Genomic DNA, 20,461 nt, shown 5'->3' with positions numbered 1-20,461 from the left:
CATTGTTTTAACTTAGCTCACCAATTTAGAACCTATAGGGGCAAACTTGTGTCATTCTAGTTAATATGGGGAAACTGGCCATTGCTCTAATGAATATTTTATGATGATCATGGTAAATGTTCCCTAGTCATCCAGATCCAAATCCAAATGCATTCAAGATTCATAAAAGGACTTGTGATTCAGAGGAAATGAAGACTGAGTCCAGCAGAGTCTTCCCTTTGTGGGCTGGGGGACCTGGTGATTATCCCAGGGCCGAATGTAAACAGATCGACAAGTAACAGGTGCCATAACTCATCACATGCCACTCTATGCCCACCACTACAAAGCATAGCTGTGGGAGATACTGCCAGTTGAGTGAATGGATGTTTATTTTATTACAGTCAAGATACACTGTCTTAGAAACTGATGGTACCCATTCTCCCTTTCCATTTTAGATATTTGGGTTTTCCAGTAGTCTATATCAATCCTTAACTAAAAGTCTGATATATTCCATAAAGTGAATAGTCAAATCAATCAAATATGTTGTGAGCCCCCTCCTTTGATTAAATTCCTAGGCTAAAGCAGTGGCCTTCTTTCTTGTTCACAATTATCAATATGTTTATATTCACAATTATTAATTTCTTGTTCACAATTAAGGAATATTAAAGCCTTTTAAAAAGTCTTTAATATTATTGGAGTGTGTGCAATGATAATTGCCTATAATGTCTTCAGTTCTAGAGTCCCATCTGTTTGAGAGTCACATGTGCTTGGTAAAGTGAATCAGAATCAGACAATTCTGTTCTCATCATTATATTTCATAGAAAGCCTGAGGGACTGTTAATGATAGCCAAGCCTGAGAACCACAAGACAGCCTCAGTTAGTTGATTCACTGCATACCCTTATTGTCTGCACATCAGGTGTCAAATGTACTAGACTCATATGTTCTTACTTATAAATTAGTGTTGTGTTTTCACACTGCTTTATAGATCTTTCTCCTATCACTGCTAATCCTGATCATTAAGTATGATGCAGCTCAAAAAACTGGATCACTCAGCAGGCTATTTGCTGAATGCCTCATGGCCAGCTCTTTGGAAGGAATAATTAGAATTAAAGAATTTTCCCCACTTTCTACTGTGTGGTTCGATCAACTGCTAAAACCATTGCCTAAGAAGTTCCTATCTTTGGAAAGTAAAATAAGGCTTTCAAGAGTCTTTAGGTCAGAAACCAAGGGATTACTTTAGAAGATGGAACAATCCTGAGCCCATCATAACAATGAGAGAATTGTGCACAAATGTTCAAAGGCCAGGCCTTTCCACCCTGTACAGCTGGACTCAGAATGGGTGTCAAGTAGCGATGGTAAGATTAGAAGACTTATCTACAGTTGCTGAAAATGGAACAGCTAAAGCTGGACCTTTGATCTCTGGTTTGGGGACCTCCTAGGCTTGCTTTCTTAGTCTCTATTTTTGTCTCTCCTCTTCTTAGTTTTGCACAGAGCTAGGTTTGTGGTTGAGGCTCTGTGAATATTTGTTTGATAACTTTTTGTTTCTGAGCAGAATTGGAATAGGATCGAAAGATTTTATTAGGAAAAATATTACAGAGTAGGTTTTATATTTAAAATACTAATATAAGAAACTTGGAAATACTAAGAAGCTACATGGAGAATGCTCATATTAATGATTATGAACAGGAAAGAAGTATAACACATCCAATGAATACAATGAGAATTTGTGGGGAGTTGGGGAGGAAGATGTCCTTTTGAAATATTAAGTCAAAACTATGACAATGTTATATATTCCAGGGCATGAACCATTAGTCATCAGCCATTATATATAATTCCATTTAAAATCTGTAGGATTCCAACGTGTTTCTGAGTGTCCTGGTTTTTATTTTTTAAAGTAGGAAATCAGTTCCACTACAAGTTGAATCACTGTGCTCATTTCAGCTACTTTTCTGGAATTTCAACCAATAATATAATTTTTAGAAAAACTAGCTCAGTTATCTTGTTGCTGAACACTCTCAATCATTCATACAAGTAGACTGTGTGAGTATCAGGACATGATAACCTCGTACGTCTACACTGATTTATAGGTCCTTTTTCTGTTCAACATCAAACAAATCTCTAGAGAAGACAGGAACATTAGCAAGAGTTCCAGTACGACTCCAACAAGGCATGGTCCGCCAGACAATGTTTGAGATGCCTCTGGTTTAGTCTCTGATATTCTCTCCAGCCAAGAAATATGACAACTGATAGCCCTAAATTTAAATAAGTACAAAGTATTCAGTTCATGTTTTAAAAAAAGCTCGACTCCACATGGTGTCCCTTCCTCGGACTGAGTTCTTCCAGGACAGTCTCCGGCTGTGGAAATACAGTGCATGCTTGCATAAGGCTGTAGGTATTTGCTCCTGGATTTAGATCATCCGAGAAAGTTCACCAAGTTATGGCCTCACTTACCAACACAAACCTTAAAGCCACGAAACTTCATCTGCTCGAGCCTCCCTTCTGATCCCAGTAAAGACCATTTATACAAGTGACCAACTGTCTGAGTGCCAGACTTTTAAAAAGTGTTAATTTTAAATTATATTAGCCAAGTGGATAGTCAGGATTAGAGGGAGAAGTGGGTAGGAAGAAAAGACTATGAGAAGAAACTTAATAGCCTTTGCTTATGAGAGAGGAAATACTAGCCACAGAGGAACAGACAGGTGTTCTGCATCCCAGCCAAGCCAGACCTCAGAGGAATTAAATTTGCAGTAAGAGGAACTTAGCTTAGAGTTAAGCAGAAAGTTCACCATTCCCTGGTATGTTAGAAATCCACTTTTTTTTCTTTCTGAAGATGATAAATAATAGGGATGTAATTGTGTCCAGATAGTAGGTAATTGGAGTTCCGCTCAGCCTGGACACTGGAGAATGCTTAGATGACTTATTTCCAGTATCCTGACTCAATGACAATGAAGCTCCCACTGCTGCTTTGCACTCGGAAGAACAACAGCAGCTCATCCTCAAATCTCCTCAGCTAAAGCGTATGGCACATGCAGTATACAAAGATTCACTTACTTGGAGTCCACAGTGGATGGGATTTTACTGTTACTGTAATCAGGTTGAGATGGTAATATAGAGCTGAGGAAGCTGGCTGGGGACTGGTTATAGGTGGCAGTAACCCTTTGGCCTGGGTTGGGGCCAGCAAGCTGCTGGGAAGCAGGATAAGCAGAGGAAGACACGGTGATGTGAGAGCTCACTGTAGACGAGGCAGAAAACCTCTGCTCTGTGCACTGGCGGGGCTGGATGACGATGGAGGACTGTTTGGTCTGGCTCGGGAAGCTGGAGGCTTCCGGTCCTGGAGGCTGCAGTCTGGAGCCACATGGATTTTGGGACTGGATGAAGTGTTTTGGACGTTCGTAGTTAAACATGCTTAGCTGGTATGTGGAAGATGGATTTGCTTCTGGGCGGGTAGAGTCCTGACCGTGGGGCTGCAAACCGGAGTTGGAGGCGGTTGCAGGAACTCAGAAGCAATCTTAATCTGGCCCTGCTTGCCGAGATCTCAAGAATACTGTACTCCTGGCTTTGGTGGGTTTTTCTTGAAGAATGTTGTTTCTGAAAAGGGGAAAAGTGATTCAGTTAAAAGTTTAGTCTAAACCATATTGTTTATTTGACATTGTCAACGAAAGCTTATGCGCTTTTAGGGTCGCTTCAAGAGTAGAGTTTTCCCGCCTTCTGTCTTTTCTCTTTACTTCCATCTTTGCCCAGGTGAATTTTCTGTTTAGAATAAGTAAAAAGGATTCAGTGTGCTTGCTCATCTCTGGGTGAAAAGATGTGTAGAGGTTTCAAGACAGACACCAAAGATTTTTCCAAGGAGCACTTTCTGATAAGAAATACTTTGGATGTCACTCGATGTGATAGTTTTAGAGCCTTGTGATTAGCTTTCATCCAGACCCGGCAGATTCCTGACCCTCAGAGAGGTGAAGATTTAAAATCAGTAGCAGTTAATGTATGTCAGTCTTCATCAAGACAAATTCTCCCCATTTCTTATCAAAGTAGATGAATAGCCCCTATGGTACATCAATTAACATTAATGTCCATTTGCTTTTTCTCAAATTCAAAAAGTAGAATGAATTTATTATCGCCAATTTTGAATTTTTTTTTTTACTATTATAACTCACTGCTTCTTTTTCTTCCCTTGATTCAGTATTGATCATACTACCAAAGTACATGGTGACTGAGGACTGTGGACTTGCTTGTCTCTATATGCATAATATTTATTACAGACTGCATTTGTAAAGCCAAATGTCATTTTTCTTGTTACGTTTAGATTAGAATTTTTAGTTATTGATCTCAGTGGTCTCTTAACTATCTGGTTTATTTTATTTATTTAATATGTATTTTAGTCTAGTGTTGAAACCATACTAGTTATTATGATAACTAGTTCCTCTTACTTGTTATTTTCAACAGCAATCAGTAAGTATAGACATAAATAAAGCACCCATGAAACTAGCCTGTCAATAAAGGAAGGATGGATGCTGTTACTCTTACTCATCTCTGGAGTGAGTGGCCTTTCTGTCTCCCTACAGCAGGTCCCCGTTTTCCCCCATTTTGCTGTTAAAATCCACCCTCAGGGTTATTTATCTCTGCCTCTGATTTTTCCCATCGCCACGTTAGATAAAGGTCAGAGCAACTGCTCCTGCAAGTTACTGCAATACCCACTGTTTTCATTAGAAATATCAGATGATTTAATTTAAAATATATTATTTTGCTTCACATAACATAGAGAAACTCTGAAATTTTGATAAATCAAATGTTTATCTGCAAAGTTCACCAAATTGTTTTCCCATGGAAACTGGGTGCTGTGTAATCATTTGTATTGCCGTTTGGAGGAAAATGCTGTTCTTGATTCACCCAGACCAAGTCATCTCATCCTTAGGATTTGCTGGCAGGCTAGAATTAAGTTAATATTAGCAAGGACAGAGCTACAAGGAACTGCATAGAAAAAGGCTCTGTGGAGAAAGAATACTTGAAACTTTATATATTCCCTAATTTCAAATTTATGAGTCCAAATGCTTCAACCAGAGTGCATTGTAGAAATGTACTATGTGAGGCCTTTTAACTGTCGGGGAGAAAGATCCAGAGGGTGGGACCAGTTTAATAGAAACCTTTGTTTCCTGAAATAAAAAGGCTTTATTTTAAGACAACTGGTTTTATAGCAATGGAGCTCTTTGATGAATCTAGAGTTTGATTCTTAAGTTTATTTCTGGGCAGGACAGTTACTCAGGACCAACTACTTAAGACCCAGGCTGGAGATATTTTTCAACAAGAGTTTCTGATTTTTTTTTTTAAATTATTTTCAGGATGACAACCATCTTAAGTGTTTTGGTATCAATCTCCTTGGTTGATAATCTTGTATTTTTAAAGCTCAGGTACAGATAGGCTGTTTCAAAAGTTTTTCTCATATCACCACAACATTTCATATAGATGTTTACAAAATGTTGGTGAAACAATATATTTCCCCAGACAACTTCGCTTCTTGTTTGTTGTGGTTGTTCCACAGTTCAGTTCTCTATTAGATTCTAAGTGTTTTTCTATTCTTATTAATATTTCAGTTTTAAAGACTATAAACAAAGTATTCTGCCATCTCATATATAAAAGTAATACTTTAGAAATTCTTAATTTAGTAGTTAATATTTGCTAATCTTAACCATTAAAAAAATCCCTCTAGTATGACATAGACTTTCACAGAAGACTGGGTTGAGGCCACAGTACAAGGTCATAATTATAGTTAGATCAAATGAACCTTTCCAAAGAAAAGCCATGCTTTAACATAAGGATGTAAAATTCTCTTTGCTTGTGTCCTCTGCACAAGCCTTTCAGTTTCAGTGGACCGCACAGGCTCCTTTCTCTTGGAAACTTTGTTCAGCACCATTCTAATATTGTAACTGTCAGCTTTCTCTCTTTCCTTTTAAATCTGAAGATCACCTTCGGACATATGCCTCTGATCCACATTAAACAAACAAGCAAACTAACAAACAGAAGCTCAAACTATAGGACAAATAATCAAGACACTTACCCTGAGTTCAGAGGGTGCCAGCTCTGCTCAACCCACTACTGAAGAGAAGGGAGCTGCATCTCCTTCCCTCGGGCTGCTGTGGCTCTGGGCTTAGTATTGCAGCGCCCTGACTTTTATCAGCTGCCAAATAGTGACATCTGATGTGCTTCCTGTCTCTCTACCTATGCTGGCACGCCAAAGTAAGAGTCCACAATCTAAACAGTATCTCAGATGTCTTGGTGATATTTCAGGAGGGGGATTACATGAGCTTCTCCTGCAGGCCTCTTTGTTTCAGATGTGAGTTTTGACTGTAAGCTGGCAAGTTTGTATGGAGTGAGAGTGAAAAGGGGGAAAGGGGAAGGAAACTTGACTTGTACATGTGTTGAGGTGGGGAGTTTGGATCTTCCCCACTGGTGAGACAAGGACGAAAGGAAAGAGAACACTGAGGATGATACAAAACATTTGGAATAACCTGGTGATGAGTTTTTCTTCTCAAGTGAGAGGACCAATAGGGGGAAGACTACAGATTGATGTGTGTACCACCCTGCATTTGAGGCTTTCTCTTTTTTCACTTGCTTAATGAGAGTGGGGGTGGAGTCTGATTCAAACTGCATTTCAGGAGGAGGTGTGGTCAGGGCAGGTGCCAGATGGCAGTCATGGTGGCATCTGACTCGCAGGTTGACAAGAGGAAAAGTGTTATTTGGCTTAACAGTTTTCTGACTCTGCCCAGTATATGTCCCTTAGACTTAGCATTTTTTATTTTCAGAGAGTTTTAAAACCCTTAAACTCCAAACAAATAAGATTAAGTCTGCCAATGCTTTTTTGCCCCAAACTCACTTTACACTGAACACAGAGTCCCGCCCTTCTCTCTCTTTTCTTCTCCCTCCCTCCCTCCTTCCCTTCCTTCATTTCTTTCTTTCTTGATTGTCTTGGAGACCATTGTGTTTAGGCTACCATTTTTGTGCAGGCATGTAAATAACTACAGAAGAAACAATCTTCTAATCAACAGAGTTGGTAAATGAGATAGGTGGCCCAAGGATCAGGCCAACCAATCAGGATTATTTCCTTCTGATGGCTTCAAATTTCCTAGATCACAAGTAGGCACTCAAATCTTATTTTGATTAACATGTATGTTAGGGTTCAAAAAACATACGTTTGGACACATGTGACTCATATAAAATTCTTCCTAATAGCCAAGCTTGATATTGTGTACCTATAGTCCTACCTACTGAGGAGGATGAGATGAGAAGATTGCTAAGGCCATTTATGTAGCAAAGTGAGAAACAGCCTAAAAAATTTCTCCACAACTGACCATGTCCATGTGCCTTGCATTGCTATTCAGGGAAAATTGGATAATTACTGTCTCAGGACCTGGCCATTGCTTAGTAGAAAAGTATGCCGGACTTGATGAGTAGGTGGTTGCCTACAAAGTCTTATTTCAGGAATCTCCCAAAATAATTAAGCACACCTGCTCTCTGATATCTCACATTCCTTCAAGAAGGACACATCCACAGTATCAAGACATAAAAATGTGAGTTATGTAAAAATAAGAAGACCAAGACTATACAGTGTTTTCTATAAGAGATTGTTTTAAGCATTTTAAATAGGCTATCAGTGGTTAACATTTGACTCTGCCTGAGGAAAAAAAATGATTTGACCAAGGAAGAGGAGCCATTAGATTTGAGGTGTCTCAGAGTTAACATTTGAGATATATCTTACCAGCCAAGTGCAGAAGACGTTAAGGATCGACCCCTATATCCCTAATATTGCACAGAGTGGCTTCTAATGTACTGTAGTTGAGAAAGAATTTGTCTCCTGTATCCTCTGTCCATCAAGCTTTGCCTGCTCTTGTAGCTAGGTGTTTGTAAGTTGTGATACATGTGATAACCTTTATATTCAAGACAAAAAGTTCATCCTACATTAGAGGATCAAGGCATAGTTTAGAAAGAATAAGTGTGCTGGATAGTTTTATGTCAACTTGACACAAGCTAGAGTTATCTGAGAGAAGGGAATCTCGATTGAGAAAGTGCCTCCATGAGATCTGGCTATAGGCAAGCATTTGGGGTATTTTCTTTTTTCTTTAGGATTTTATTTTATTTATTTAATTTTTGTTTTATTTTTTATTTTTATTTTTTTTCATTTTACATACCAACCACAGTTTCCCCTCCCTACCCTTCTTCTGCTCTCCTCCCCCCCCACCCCCCCACCCCCCACCCCCGCCATCTTCTCAGAGAGGGTAAGGCCTCCCATGGGAAGTCAACAAAGCCTGGCATATCAAATTGAGGCGGGACCAAGCCCCTCCCCTGCTTCATCAAGGTTGAGCAAGGAATCTTACCATAGGAAATGTGCTCTAAAAAGCCAGTTCATACACCAGGGATAAATCCTAGTCCCACTGCCAGGGGACTCAGGGGTATTTTCTAAACTAGTGATTGATGGGATAGTGCCCAGTCCATTGTGGGTAGTGACATCCCTGGGCTGGTGGTCCTGGATGCTAAAATAAAGCAGGCTGAGCAAGCCATAGAAGCAAGTCAGTAAGTAGTATTGCTTCAAGACTCTTGCATCAGCACCTGCTTCTACGTCCCCTCCCTGTGTGGGTTCCTGCCTGATTGCCTTTGATGCTGAGCTGCGATGTGGAAGAGTAAGCAAAATAAACCCTTTATTCCCCAATTTGCTTTAGGTCATGGTGTTTTGTTACAGCTTATAGCAATAGAAACTCTGACTGAGACAGTAAGTCAGTCTTCCTTTCTGATACCATCTCCAGGGATTAAGGATCTTTGTTTATTAGTAATAATCAATTATGAACTTGTTTTCCTGCCTCTTTTGAGTGGTGTCTTAGGCCTCCTCACATCTGTATCCATTTGAATGGTTGCTTATTTGACAAAAATATTGGAATCTTTATACCAAAAGAATCATTAAGATGCCAGGGAGGTGAACTTTATTCTAGCTGATCTACAAAAGAGAGTTTGTCACATGTCTTTCCTCACACAATCATCCTAGTGCCTCACAAAATTTAGTTACATTAAGTACTGTGGTACTTAAACCTTTCCCGCCACAGGTTAGGGAAGTTCCTTGCCCTACCATTCCTAGAAAGAGAATAGCTATTTAACTATCATTTATTCCCACCCCCTGTCACATATAGGCATTGTTGTCTTTGAAATGTAAAGTACCTAAAAATGGTTCTGAGAGTTGCTTCTAAAGGCTGAGCTGAGTGTCTGATGTAGCTCATTTCTGCTCTATCAATGGAGAAGAAAAGTGTCACATTGAGGATAAAGGAATAAGGAGTAAAGAAAATTGTATCAGGTCACACGTCATGAAGATTATTGACATTCTATGTGGATATATAGTGAGAAGGATGATATGACATTTTTGACTTGAACTATCTACTCTGGCATTCAGCTTGATCTTACATTCTCAAGTAGGAAAAAATTGTGAATCCTATGAGTTTGTATTTAAGGAGTAATAATGACAGCATTAATTTGATTAATGCTCAATAACTTTGTAGACACATTAACCTGTTGGGTTTTTTTTTGCTATATATTTTGGAGACCCAAGTAAGAGCCCACTCACCACACTTGTAGCACAGCCTTCGACAGGATACTTACAGTTTTGATAACTGCAACATGAAGACAATACCTCGGTTACCCATTTAAATCAGACAGTTGCTCATAGATCAGTATGAGAAATAGTATAACAGGCTGTACTGTGGGTGTGATATTCCTCTTCAACTAGATTTGGATATTTTTGATGGAGGAACAGTTATACTCAGAAAATTTATATTAGCTTTTAAAGAATTTTACCCAACAGTTTTCTCAACAAATGATTTTATCATTAGGGATAACACACTCTCATGAAAGATATTATAATTTTGAAATTCTTAAAACAATTAATGGTTTACACTAAAGATGTATACCCATGAAAAAAGCTTTGGAAACCAGTATTGGTCACCATCCAGAAAGTCTAGCATAGAAACAAAGATATAGAATATACATAAATATTTGTTTATTAAATGAACTTCAGCGTTAGTTATGCCCCACACACTCATTCATTCAGGGCTCTATGAAGCATCTTTATTTGTAGAGGGAGGTACTCCCTACCTACTTAGAGATCCCAGAAGCTAGCTGAGCCCAAGAGACCAGCCCAGAAATACAGATGTAGGTTCCTTCTAGAGATTTACATAACCTCATTAAAAGAGCAAGACAGAACTGGTTTACAGAAGATCCAGGGACTAAGTTTATGGCTTTTCTACTATACACAGCACATACAGTTCCAGGTCCAAGAATCTCTGGCTCTTACAATTTTGGGGCCTCTCTTCAGTGATGTCCTTTGAGCCTTAGGTGCAGGGGTTGTGCTATACATGTGTATGTGTGTAAGTCTCTGTGTGAGTATGGACATGTGAGTTCAGGTACTTGTAGAGGTCAGAGTCATCAGATATCCCTCGAGTTAGAGTTACAGGAGGTTATACATTGCCTGTCATGGGTGCTTGGAACCAAACTTTGTTCTTCTACAAGACTACATGTTCTCTTAACTACTGGCCCATTTCTCCAGATCCCCAAATACAATTTTTTAAAAAAATAAATATCATATCTTTTGGGTAAGAAAGAGATGTTATGCCTAAACGTGATGTGGAAATACTCATTCAGCAATTACTAGTTCTGGTACCTTGAACAAGGCTTTTGCATTCTTAAGTTGCAAAATAAGGACAGTAGGGGCTAGAGCTCAGCAGAGTATAGTAAAGTGTTTGACTAGTATGTGGAAGCCCTAACTTCCCAGTATTTCATATGGAATTCTGTAAACTGAGTGTAGTGTTACGTGTCTATAATTATAGCTCTTGGGATGTAGGCAGAAGGATCAGGAGTTCAACTATGTATGAATTGGAGGCCAGCCTGGGCCACATGAGACTCTGTCTCAAAGTAGAACAGAGTGAAGCAGAGTAGACTAGACTAGACTAGATAGAATGGAAATAGGAGATTATATAGCACTGTCTGAAAATCAGAATTAAATGAAGACTTGTTTAAGAAGCATAAAGTTTCATGTAAGGTAGATCTTAGATCATATCTGGTGCCCTCTCAAGGTTAATGTTTTTCAGGAATTATGCAATAAAGTATGTAGAAAGTTATGCTTCCACTTGACTTTACTTCTTAAGAAATAAGTTTGTTTCATATTTCTTTTCATTGACACGTGAAAAGCCCATTAAAATAATTTGAATAATTAAATGAATAAAAATAAACTTTTCACAGTTACTAAATTTTCACTTAGCTCAGTGCTATGAAATGTTTCTGCAATTTAAGTCACTTGAGTGACTGAGGCAGGAATATCATTTGAGTGAGGCAACAAGTAAGACTGATTAAAACACACACACACACACACACACACACACACACACACACACACACACCCCAAAAAGCCCAGTTTCAGGCATGGGTTACCTTTTCTCGGGTTGTTGGTCAATAGGGTCTCATAGGCCCTCAAACATTACAGACTATTTATATTGCCTTTGCTCTTGGTGACCCTCCAGAACTTGGTAAGACCCTATTGCTGAAGACACCACATACTTGAATCATCGGACATGGAGAAAGCAAACTGGAACGGACCTGGAAGCTTCATCCCCAGTAGCTAGCTCTCACAGTGCTGCAAGGTGCTATGCAGGTGATTGAAGGAGAAAGGCAATCACTATGACCCAGCTACAAACCCTGTGAGCCACAATAATAACCAGATTGTTAAGGCATGCACATTGGCACAACAGCGACCCGAGTGTTAAGAGAGTAACCAATAATTTTCTGATTGACTTTAACACCTGCACCATAAAATGGAATCCATGCCTGGGTGCTTTTTAACTGAGCCAAAACCCCATGATTGGTGAGATCACTGACCTTAGGGGAGAGCCTAATATTATTATTCTGAGAAATGGGCATAATAATAAACTGACATCTAAGTTCTTGTCCTTATTCCCATAGAGTGGCATACAGAGTAGCAGATTTCAACCCATAGAGGAGAAGTGTCTTCTTGAAATAGATGACAATGAATATAGACCCATAGCTGGTCAACATGCAGAGAACAAGAGACTATGGAATGGTCAGCTCTAAGTAGGGCGTCTATATTACACCCCTCTTCCCAAGGCCCAGGAATCATCACAGAAGAGAAAGCAGGAAGAGTATCAAGGCCAGAAGCAGTAAACATTTGCAGTGAGACATATTTGCTGGACATTACAGGGCTATTGCACACTTGTCTTCAGAGCAGCTGTGACTGCTTACACAAGACCCAAACAACATAAAGCCAGCAGAAATTCCAGCAGGGATGGAGGAGGAGCTCATGAAATCCCACCCCTAGCTATTGATGCCTGTTGGGGGAAAGAGTGTATGTTTTCTTTAAGGATGAGGCCTCTGAAAGGGTATTCATGCTCCAGTAGATGGTCCAACATCCATATACATATAGACGGTACTAAGTGGACTTGGTGGGTTTTAAAAAGATCACACATGAATTTGAGAGGGAAAAGTAGGGGGGCATAGGAGAAGAATTGAGGTAGAAGGAGGGGTGAATTTGACCAAAAGGCATTATATTCCATCAGGTAGGACTTAAAGGAGACATAAGATCCTCATGTTCCTTCAGATCTGCTGCTCATATGTGCATTTTATAGGAACAAATGCAGTAGGAGGAACTTACAGAAGACTAGACAAGTGTGCCAGATAGCATCTGCTGAAAGCGAGCTTCCAGAATCAGCAGCAATGTCCCTTATGCTAATGACTTGGCTTCCTTTGGCTGTGGGTCTACTTGTGTTGAGTTTGATAACCAGGAGTCAAAATCCAGAGAAGATTCATTGCTAGCTTGTGTGTGTGACTAAGATGATTGAATTCAGCTGTTTCCGGAGGGTTGCTAGGGAGGTGTCCATTTCTGGTTGTTCTGTAAGCTACTGCCCTACAATCACTGACAATCGCCTGTAGGTAGAAGAAGCTGATGGAATTTTGAGGGTTTGTTAAATACCGCTCCTCAGAGGAGGAGGATTGGCACAGAAATCCATGCAAAGAGAAGGATAAACCATGAGCTGCTTTGCAACACTGAGCAAACCCTTCTCTTTTCCTTAGCCCTGGTTTTCGCATGTTTCAGTTGACAATGCTCTTTGGAGTACTTTCTATCTCCCCAGTACCTCCTTCACACTCTTTTATAGAGTCTACGGTTGAATCTATAAACCCCAGCTCCCACCGTGCAGTATGAATAGGCTACCTTGGTAAATACAGGGGCTGCTGTACAAGTGGATCCCGGCAAGCGACTACAGGAGTTCTGCCTTTGGTTAAAGAATAAAAGAGAATGTGGTACTACTGTCCATATTATTAATACCCAAACCCAGGTGCTTAGTTACCTACAGCTTGTTAGTCTAGAATACCTGGTTTCTTCACTTAGGGTGAAACACTCTCAGTATTTAAAATCCAGATGCTTGCCTTTACACAGTCTTAGAAAAATACACGGAAAAATACCTAGAAAATACACGGAATCATTTCCCCATAGATCCCAGGTATAACAGCTTAACCTAATCAAGTAAGTGGATCAGGTTAAGCTGTTACCAACCATACCTTAAATTTACTTATGAAAAGTATGGCCGGGCTGTGGTGGCGCACGCCTTTAATCCCAGCACTTGGGAGGCAGAGGCAGGCGGGTCTCTGTGAGTTTGAGGCCAGCCTGGACTACAGAGTGAGTTCCAGGAAAGGCGCAAAGCTACACAGAGAAACCCTGTCTCTAAAAACCAAAATAAATAAATAAATAAATAAATAAATAAATAAATAAATAAATAAATAAGTATGAAGCATCTGAATAAAATTTCAGCTTGAATGCCTGCTGCTTTGCCCCGTAACTTCTTTCTTCTCTGTCATGCCTCCAGTTGAGATGCTAAGATACACAAGGCAACTGTGTTTGAGAAATGGGTACTGGGAAGTATTTAAAGACTGCATAGTCAAGGTTTAAATAGCTTCTAAATTTTACTGAGTAAAACATTTTCTTCCCCTATACAGTTGCTCTTGTTGGGTGTTTGAGTTTCCAAAAAAGAACACTTCCTGCCTTGGGAATTAAAAGTGAATTCATTCTTTGGATAGTTGGAATACCCTGTCTGTCCTCGTCTGGCACACAGGCACTCAGCCATAGAACTCCCAGAGACCAATGGAATTTCTTTTAAATGATATGCACTGGGAGGATTTTCTCATGCACATTTTCCAGTGGCACTTTAAAAAAAAAATCTTATCTGGGCCTATGTCCCCATCACTGGGACCCTCCCAGAAGTCTTAAAAATGAAACCTTTGCACCGGGAGTCAATGCACAGTGGTTGAACTAACGTAGAATAACTTGATCTGATGTTGGCCTTCTCATTAACTAGGGAGTTGGTGGAAAGAGAGACTCTAGTAATTTTCTTCTTTATCCTGTGCAGGAAACAAACTCAAATTGTGTTTGGTTTTATTAAGAGGCATGTTGAAGGCGACTAGGAAAAGCCGCATTGTGTCTGAATGCAGAACGCATTATAATCTTTAAACTCATTTTACTCTAGATTTGATTAATAATTCCTTTGTCTTCCCCTCCCCTTTTAAGCAATTATTGATGTATTGTGTCTTCTAATAGTTTCACTTAAATTTTCCTCTTCTCTAGTTGCTTAAATTGTCCAGAAGAAACAAGCTAAACAATTGCTTTCAAGTTCCTCCTGGAAGTCTTAGGGTTTTTTCCTTTGTTAGTTTGTTTTTTAAGTGGAGTTTCCCCTACATTTTGTGTGACAAATACATGTGCACATGTGATCCGGTACATACGGTGACATTGCTGGATCACATCCCAAGTATAACCCCAGGTATAGAACTTGCCTTACTTGCCTTCCCTGGAACCCATGAGAAAGAAAACAAAATTTTTTTTTTTTGTCTCACTGTGATCAGGATTTAGTGAAATTTAGTTAAAGTATATTATATTTATCGTGGGGTATACCAGTTAGTTACCTACAGCTTGTAGGTCTAGTTTGCTTGTTTCTTCACTTAGGGTGAAAAAGCCTCAGTATTTAAAATCCAGATCTTGCTTTTGCACAGTCATAGCACTTATACCTAGAAAATAGAGGGAATCGTTTCTCCAAAGCCACACTTTAGATGGTTTTGTAGAGAACACTGCATGTGCCCAAGCTGAAATTTAATGACCAATTCGGTGGAGGTAAAAGGTGTGCCTGTAAGAGGGATGAATGCCTTTCTCATAGGACTGGGCCAGTTCCTATAGGGTTAGATTTATTGCCACAAACTTAGGTTGTTATAAAGGAAGTGTGCCTTTGGATTTTTGTCTCTCCTGCACATACTTAATTTCCTCTCTAACTTACGCCATGCTGTGTAGCACCATTAGGTTTTTGCCAGAAGTAGCCACCTAGTCTTGAACTTTTTAGCTTCCAGAACTGTGGGTGTAAATAAATCTCTTTTCTTTATAAATTACCCATGATCGTGTATTATTTTATAGCAATAGATTTAGACAGAAGGCATAGCTTTAGTGTCTGTGAATTAATTGTGGTTTGCTCTCAAGTCCTTAGTATAATTACAGTGAGAAACTTACTGAAGCACATTGCTGGTCCTAATTTGATGAAGGATGCTGTTTTAGCCAGTTGGCTTGCTGTGATAATGTTCCATAGGCTTCATACTTCATAAACAATAGAATTTAATTGCTCACAATTCTGGCAACGAAGAGGCTAAAGATGAATATGCTGCCAGACTTAGAGCATGGTAAAGGTTCTTTCGTGATTAATGATGTCCTTTGGATGTTGTGTCTTCACATGGCATGTGGATGAGGGTACCCTCTTGAGTCTCTTTTATAAGGACACTGTCTTAAATGGGGTTACTATTGCTGTGATGAAACACTGTGACCCAAGTAACTCAGGGAGGGAAGAGTTTATTTGGCTTACACTTCCACATCACTGCTCATCACCAAAAGAAGTCAGGACAGGAACACAAACAGGCAGGAACCTAAAGGCAGGAGCTGATGCAGAGACCATGAAGGGGTGCTGCTTACTGGCTTGCTCTCCATGGCTTACTCAGCCTGCTTTCTTATGGAACCCAAGACCACCAGCCCACATATGGCCCTATCCACAGTGGGCTGGGTCCTCCCCATCAAACACTAATTAGGAAAATGTCCTATGGACTTGCCTATAGCCTGATCTTAAGGAGGCACTTTTTCAATTGAGGCTTCCTCATTCTGATGACTCTAGTTTGTGTCAGGTTGACAAAAGACTAGCCAGTACTGACACTAATCCCATTCGTGAGGAAGGAGCTCTCATGACTTAATCACGCCTCAAAGGCCCTACCTCTTTATATCATCACACTAAGTAAGAGGTTCCAACATAGAAATTTTAGGGAGACATCCACCTTCAGAGCATAGAAGATGACAGTGTTCATATTAGCTCCATGATGAATTTGTCAGGATGAGGAATAACTGGGCTTTTCATAGGGTGCTGGATCTTTTCTTTTTTTCTTTTTCATGGACACTGGGGATTTTAATAGTGGCCACATTCCCCTCTGTGTTGGATGCTTGACAGTTTAGAACTCATTTTAAAGCCAGCAATTTCACAGAGATTAGAGTGAGGCTCTCCCCAAACTGGAACCAGATCCTTAAAAATAACCAAACCAAACAACAGCAAAAGCAAAACCACAACTGTATCTGTGGTGATTTGTTTCCCCAAACCAACACTTGGGTCCCATGCTCTCATGCAGAGCTTAAGCTACTCAGGCAGAATAGATACATTGAATGATACTAAGTTAACCTGAATGATAATAAATTGTCATTGGTTTGTGAAGCAGAGGATTTGAAATTTTAACCATTCCTGAAAAATCTAAGCCCTAAAAATTACTTAGTATTACAATGCCTTAGTGAAAAAAAATTAGTTCCCACTAGAAAATATTTTGCTTTTTGTGTTTCATCATTAGTATTAAATTTATCTAATAGTCTCCCAATCTCACCATCCAATGCCTTAATGTATATTGTGACTTTTTTTTTTTTTTTTGGTTTTTCGAGACAGGGTTTCTCTGTGTAGCTTTGTGCCTCTCCTGGGACTCACTTGGTAGTCCAGGCTGGCCTCGAACTCACAGAGATCCACCTGGCTCTGCCTCCCGAGTGCTGGGATTAAAGGCGTGCGCCACCACCGCCCGGCATATTGTGACTTTTTTTTTTTTTTTTTTTTTTTTTTTTAAAAAAAGTGTTTAAGGAACCAGGGTAAAAGAATTGAGGTTAGCAATGACAGTCAATGTTGGAGAGGATGCGGAGCAAAGGGAACACTCCTCCACTGTTGGTGGGAATGTAAACTTGTACAACCACTGTGGAAATCAGTATGGCGGTTTCTCAGAAAATTAGGAATTGAACTACCTCAAGACCCAGCCATCCCCCTCTTGGGCATATACCCAAGGAATGCTGATTCATACCATAAAGATACATGCTCAGCTATGTTCATAGCAGCACTATTTGTAATAGCCAGAACCTGGAAACAACCTAGATGCCCGTCAACAGAAGAATGGATGAAAAATATGTGGTACATATACACAATGGAGTACTACTCAGCAGAGAAAAACAATGAAATCATGAAATTTGCAGGCAAATGGATGGAACTAGAAAAAAATCATCCTGAGTGAGGTAACCCAAACCCAGAAAAACAGTCATGGTATGTTCTCACTCATAAGTGGATTCTAGATATAAAATAAAGAACAATCAGACCACAACCCATAGAGCCATGGAGGCTATATATACAGCATGGAGGTCCCTAGGACAACTGTGGCTTATAATAAATTTTGGTTTTACTTAATTATTGAAAAAATATAGCCAAATGAATGGAAACACATGAACTATGAACCAAAGGCTGGGGGGGGGGCAGCTGGATCAGGCCCTCTGAATAGGTGAGACATTTGATTGGCTTGATCAGTTTGGGAGGCAACTAGGCAGTGGGACCGAGTCCTGTGCTCATTGCATGAGTTGGCTGTTTGAAACCTGGAGCTTATGCAGGGACACTTGGCTCAGTCTGGGAGGAGGGGACTGGACCTGCCTGGACTGAGTCTACCAGGTTGATCGCAGTCCTGGGAGAGGCTTTGCCCTGGAGGAAGTGGGAATGGGGGGTGGGCTGGGGGTAAGGAGAGGGGGTGGGAGGGGGGAGAACAGGGGAACCCGTGGCTGATATGTAGAACTGAATGGTATTGTAAAATAAAATAAAAGGGAAAAAAATACCAAAAGAAAAAAAAAAAAAAGAAATGGTCAACATCCTTAGTCATCAGAGAAATGCAAATCAAAAAAAAAAAATTGAGGTTAGGATTCAAGTCTGTCTTTGAGTGCAATTCCTGCAAGTCTGCAGCAATTGGAATGCATAAACCATTTAAACTTGATATGTGGGCACCTTTCCTCTTTTTTTAGGATAAAAAATATTGATGTTTCCGAATTCACTGGTTAATAAAATGATCCATTTACAGTGACATAAGGAGCAGATGATCAGAGTGCTAGTCTGCGGTGTTTTCTGTGGCATCCCTTGTCCCTAGGGCCGTGGCAGGTACACAGAGGACTAATAATAAATGCATCTGAGTGAACGACTTTGCCTTGTTAACTACATCAGCTGAGAACCTTTGTGGCTTCCAAAGAGTCTCGCCTCTAAGCAGTAAACTCTGGAGAGAAACCTATAAACAGCAGAGAAACAGGCTATGGCAGGAAGAGAGAAATGTAATGCTTCCCCTCATGGGAAGAGGAGGATTAAGGGGAAGAGTGTGTAGGAAAACTCTGGAACTTCTTGGAAGAAACATGCCTTATAAATAAATAGAAGGTCAGTTAGTACAGGAGGCTAAAATTTCCTCTAAGCTCCCTGGCGCGCCTCAAAGCAGAAGTTGGAAAATTCCAGCAAAAAAGTGTTAGCACTGAGTGGGACCCAGGTTTTGTCTGTGATCCTTTTCCATGAGGGGGGAAAAAAAAGGAAAAAAATAACTTTCATAAAGGGTGCTGAAACTGGCGTTCCCTAACATTCCAGATGCTTCCTGTTCTAAGCATAATCAGAATTAAAGCACAGGGCACCAAGTGGCAGATGCTACGATCTTGCCCATGGTGTGAGGACCAAGCAGGACCTCCTATCCCATGCCCAGGTACCGAATCAGTGACAAGTGACACTGATAGCTAATACAATCAATACCTGAGACTTAGTGTCTGCTGCTCAGTTAAACTGTATCTGAAGATCATGCAGAAAGGGATAAGAGACTGTCCTAGTTAGGGTTTCTTTGCTTGTGATAAAACACCATGACCAAAAGCAACTTAGGGAGGGAAGGATTTATATTAGCTGAAGGCAGTCATGGGGGGAGCTTATGGCAGGAACCTGTAAGCAGGAACTGAAGTAGAGGCCACGGAGGAGTGCTGCTTACTGGCTTGGTCCTCGTGGATTGCTCAGTCTGCTTTCTTACAGCACCCAGGACCACCAGTCCAAGGGTGGCCCCACCCACAGTGAGCTGGCCCCTCCCACACCAACCATCAATCGGGGAAGGGCCCCACAGGCTTGCCCACGGGCCCAGCCAGTGAGGGCCCATTTCTCAATGGTTCCCTCTTCCCAAATGCCTGGAGCTTGTATTGAGCAGACGTGAAGCCACACAGCACAGCCACAGGAAGACAAGCAGTATAGGAAGTGTGTTAGGTACTTTTCTATTGCTGTGATAAAATATTGACCATGTGAACTTACAGAAGAATTTATTTGAGTTTATCATCCTACAGGGACAAGAGTCAGTTGTGGCAGGGAATTGTGGCACTAGGCATCAGTCATGGCACCAGGAGTAGCTAAGATCTCACACCTTGAACCACAGGGAAGATGCAGAGAAAGTGAACTCAAAGTGGTGCCGCCACTCTTTAAAATCTCAAAGCCCACGTCTAGTGACATGCCAGTCCTCCTACACCTCTAAAAGTGGTGCCACCAACTGGGGGCCAAGAATTTGTCTGAGACCCCTGGGGACATGTTGTGTGACATTTTATTTGTGTTCTGACAAATAAAGCTTGCCTAGAGAGCAGAGGGCAGAGCTAGCCACTAGTTAACCATAGAGGTCAGGTAGTGGTGGCACACACCTTAACTCCCAGCACTTGGGAGGAAGCAGGATGATCAGGAGTTCAAGGCCACCCTGGGCTACACGACATTGAACCAGTCTAAAAGAGAAACAGAGCCAGGCAGTGGTGGTGCACACCTTTAATCCCAGCACTAAGGAGGTGGAGACAAGAATATAAGGTAGGTGGAGACAGGATCTCAAGCCCCATTCTGTCTGAGGTAAGAAGTTTCTAGTAGCTGCTGCTCTGCTTCTCTGATCTTTCAGCTTTCACCCTGATATCTGACTCTGGGTTTTTATTTAATAAGACTAATTAGGATCATGCTTCAGGGGCATCTCATTCAGGCCACTACAGGTAGAGACTATTCATTCACACTAAGCAAATCTAAATTATAGTATTAGATCTTCCATGTATTA

The 20,461-nt window shown here is 40.5% G+C and overlaps 1 protein-coding gene across 4 annotated transcripts in view; it reads right to left on the bottom strand.

Moving 5' to 3' along the window:
• Myot (myotilin) overlaps nucleotides 1–20,461 on the bottom strand; it is a 43,949-nt gene that overhangs the window by 11,452 nt on the left and 12,036 nt on the right. For 2 of the 4 annotated variants that reach the window (XM_006977671.4, XM_006977672.4), the window contains exons 1-2: nucleotides 6,033–6,149; nucleotides 3,032–3,568 (exon numbers count right to left, since the gene is read on the bottom strand). In XM_006977671.4, coding sequence (XP_006977733.2) covers nucleotides 3,032–3,384 — 353 coding nt within the window. In that variant the 5' untranslated portion in view covers nucleotides 3,385–3,568; nucleotides 6,033–6,149. Of the gene's footprint in view, nucleotides 1–3,031; nucleotides 3,569–6,032; nucleotides 6,150–20,461 lie in introns of those variants that run through there. The other 2 variants (XM_076555202.1, XM_042264032.2) reach the window with 1 other exon arrangement.

This window comes from Peromyscus maniculatus, chromosome 19 (genome assembly GCF_049852395.1).
Source record: "Peromyscus maniculatus bairdii isolate BWxNUB_F1_BW_parent chromosome 19, HU_Pman_BW_mat_3.1, whole genome shotgun sequence".
NCBI lineage: Eukaryota > Metazoa > Chordata > Mammalia > Rodentia > Cricetidae > Peromyscus > Peromyscus maniculatus.
This window is presented reverse-complemented; position numbering and strand designations above follow the sequence as displayed.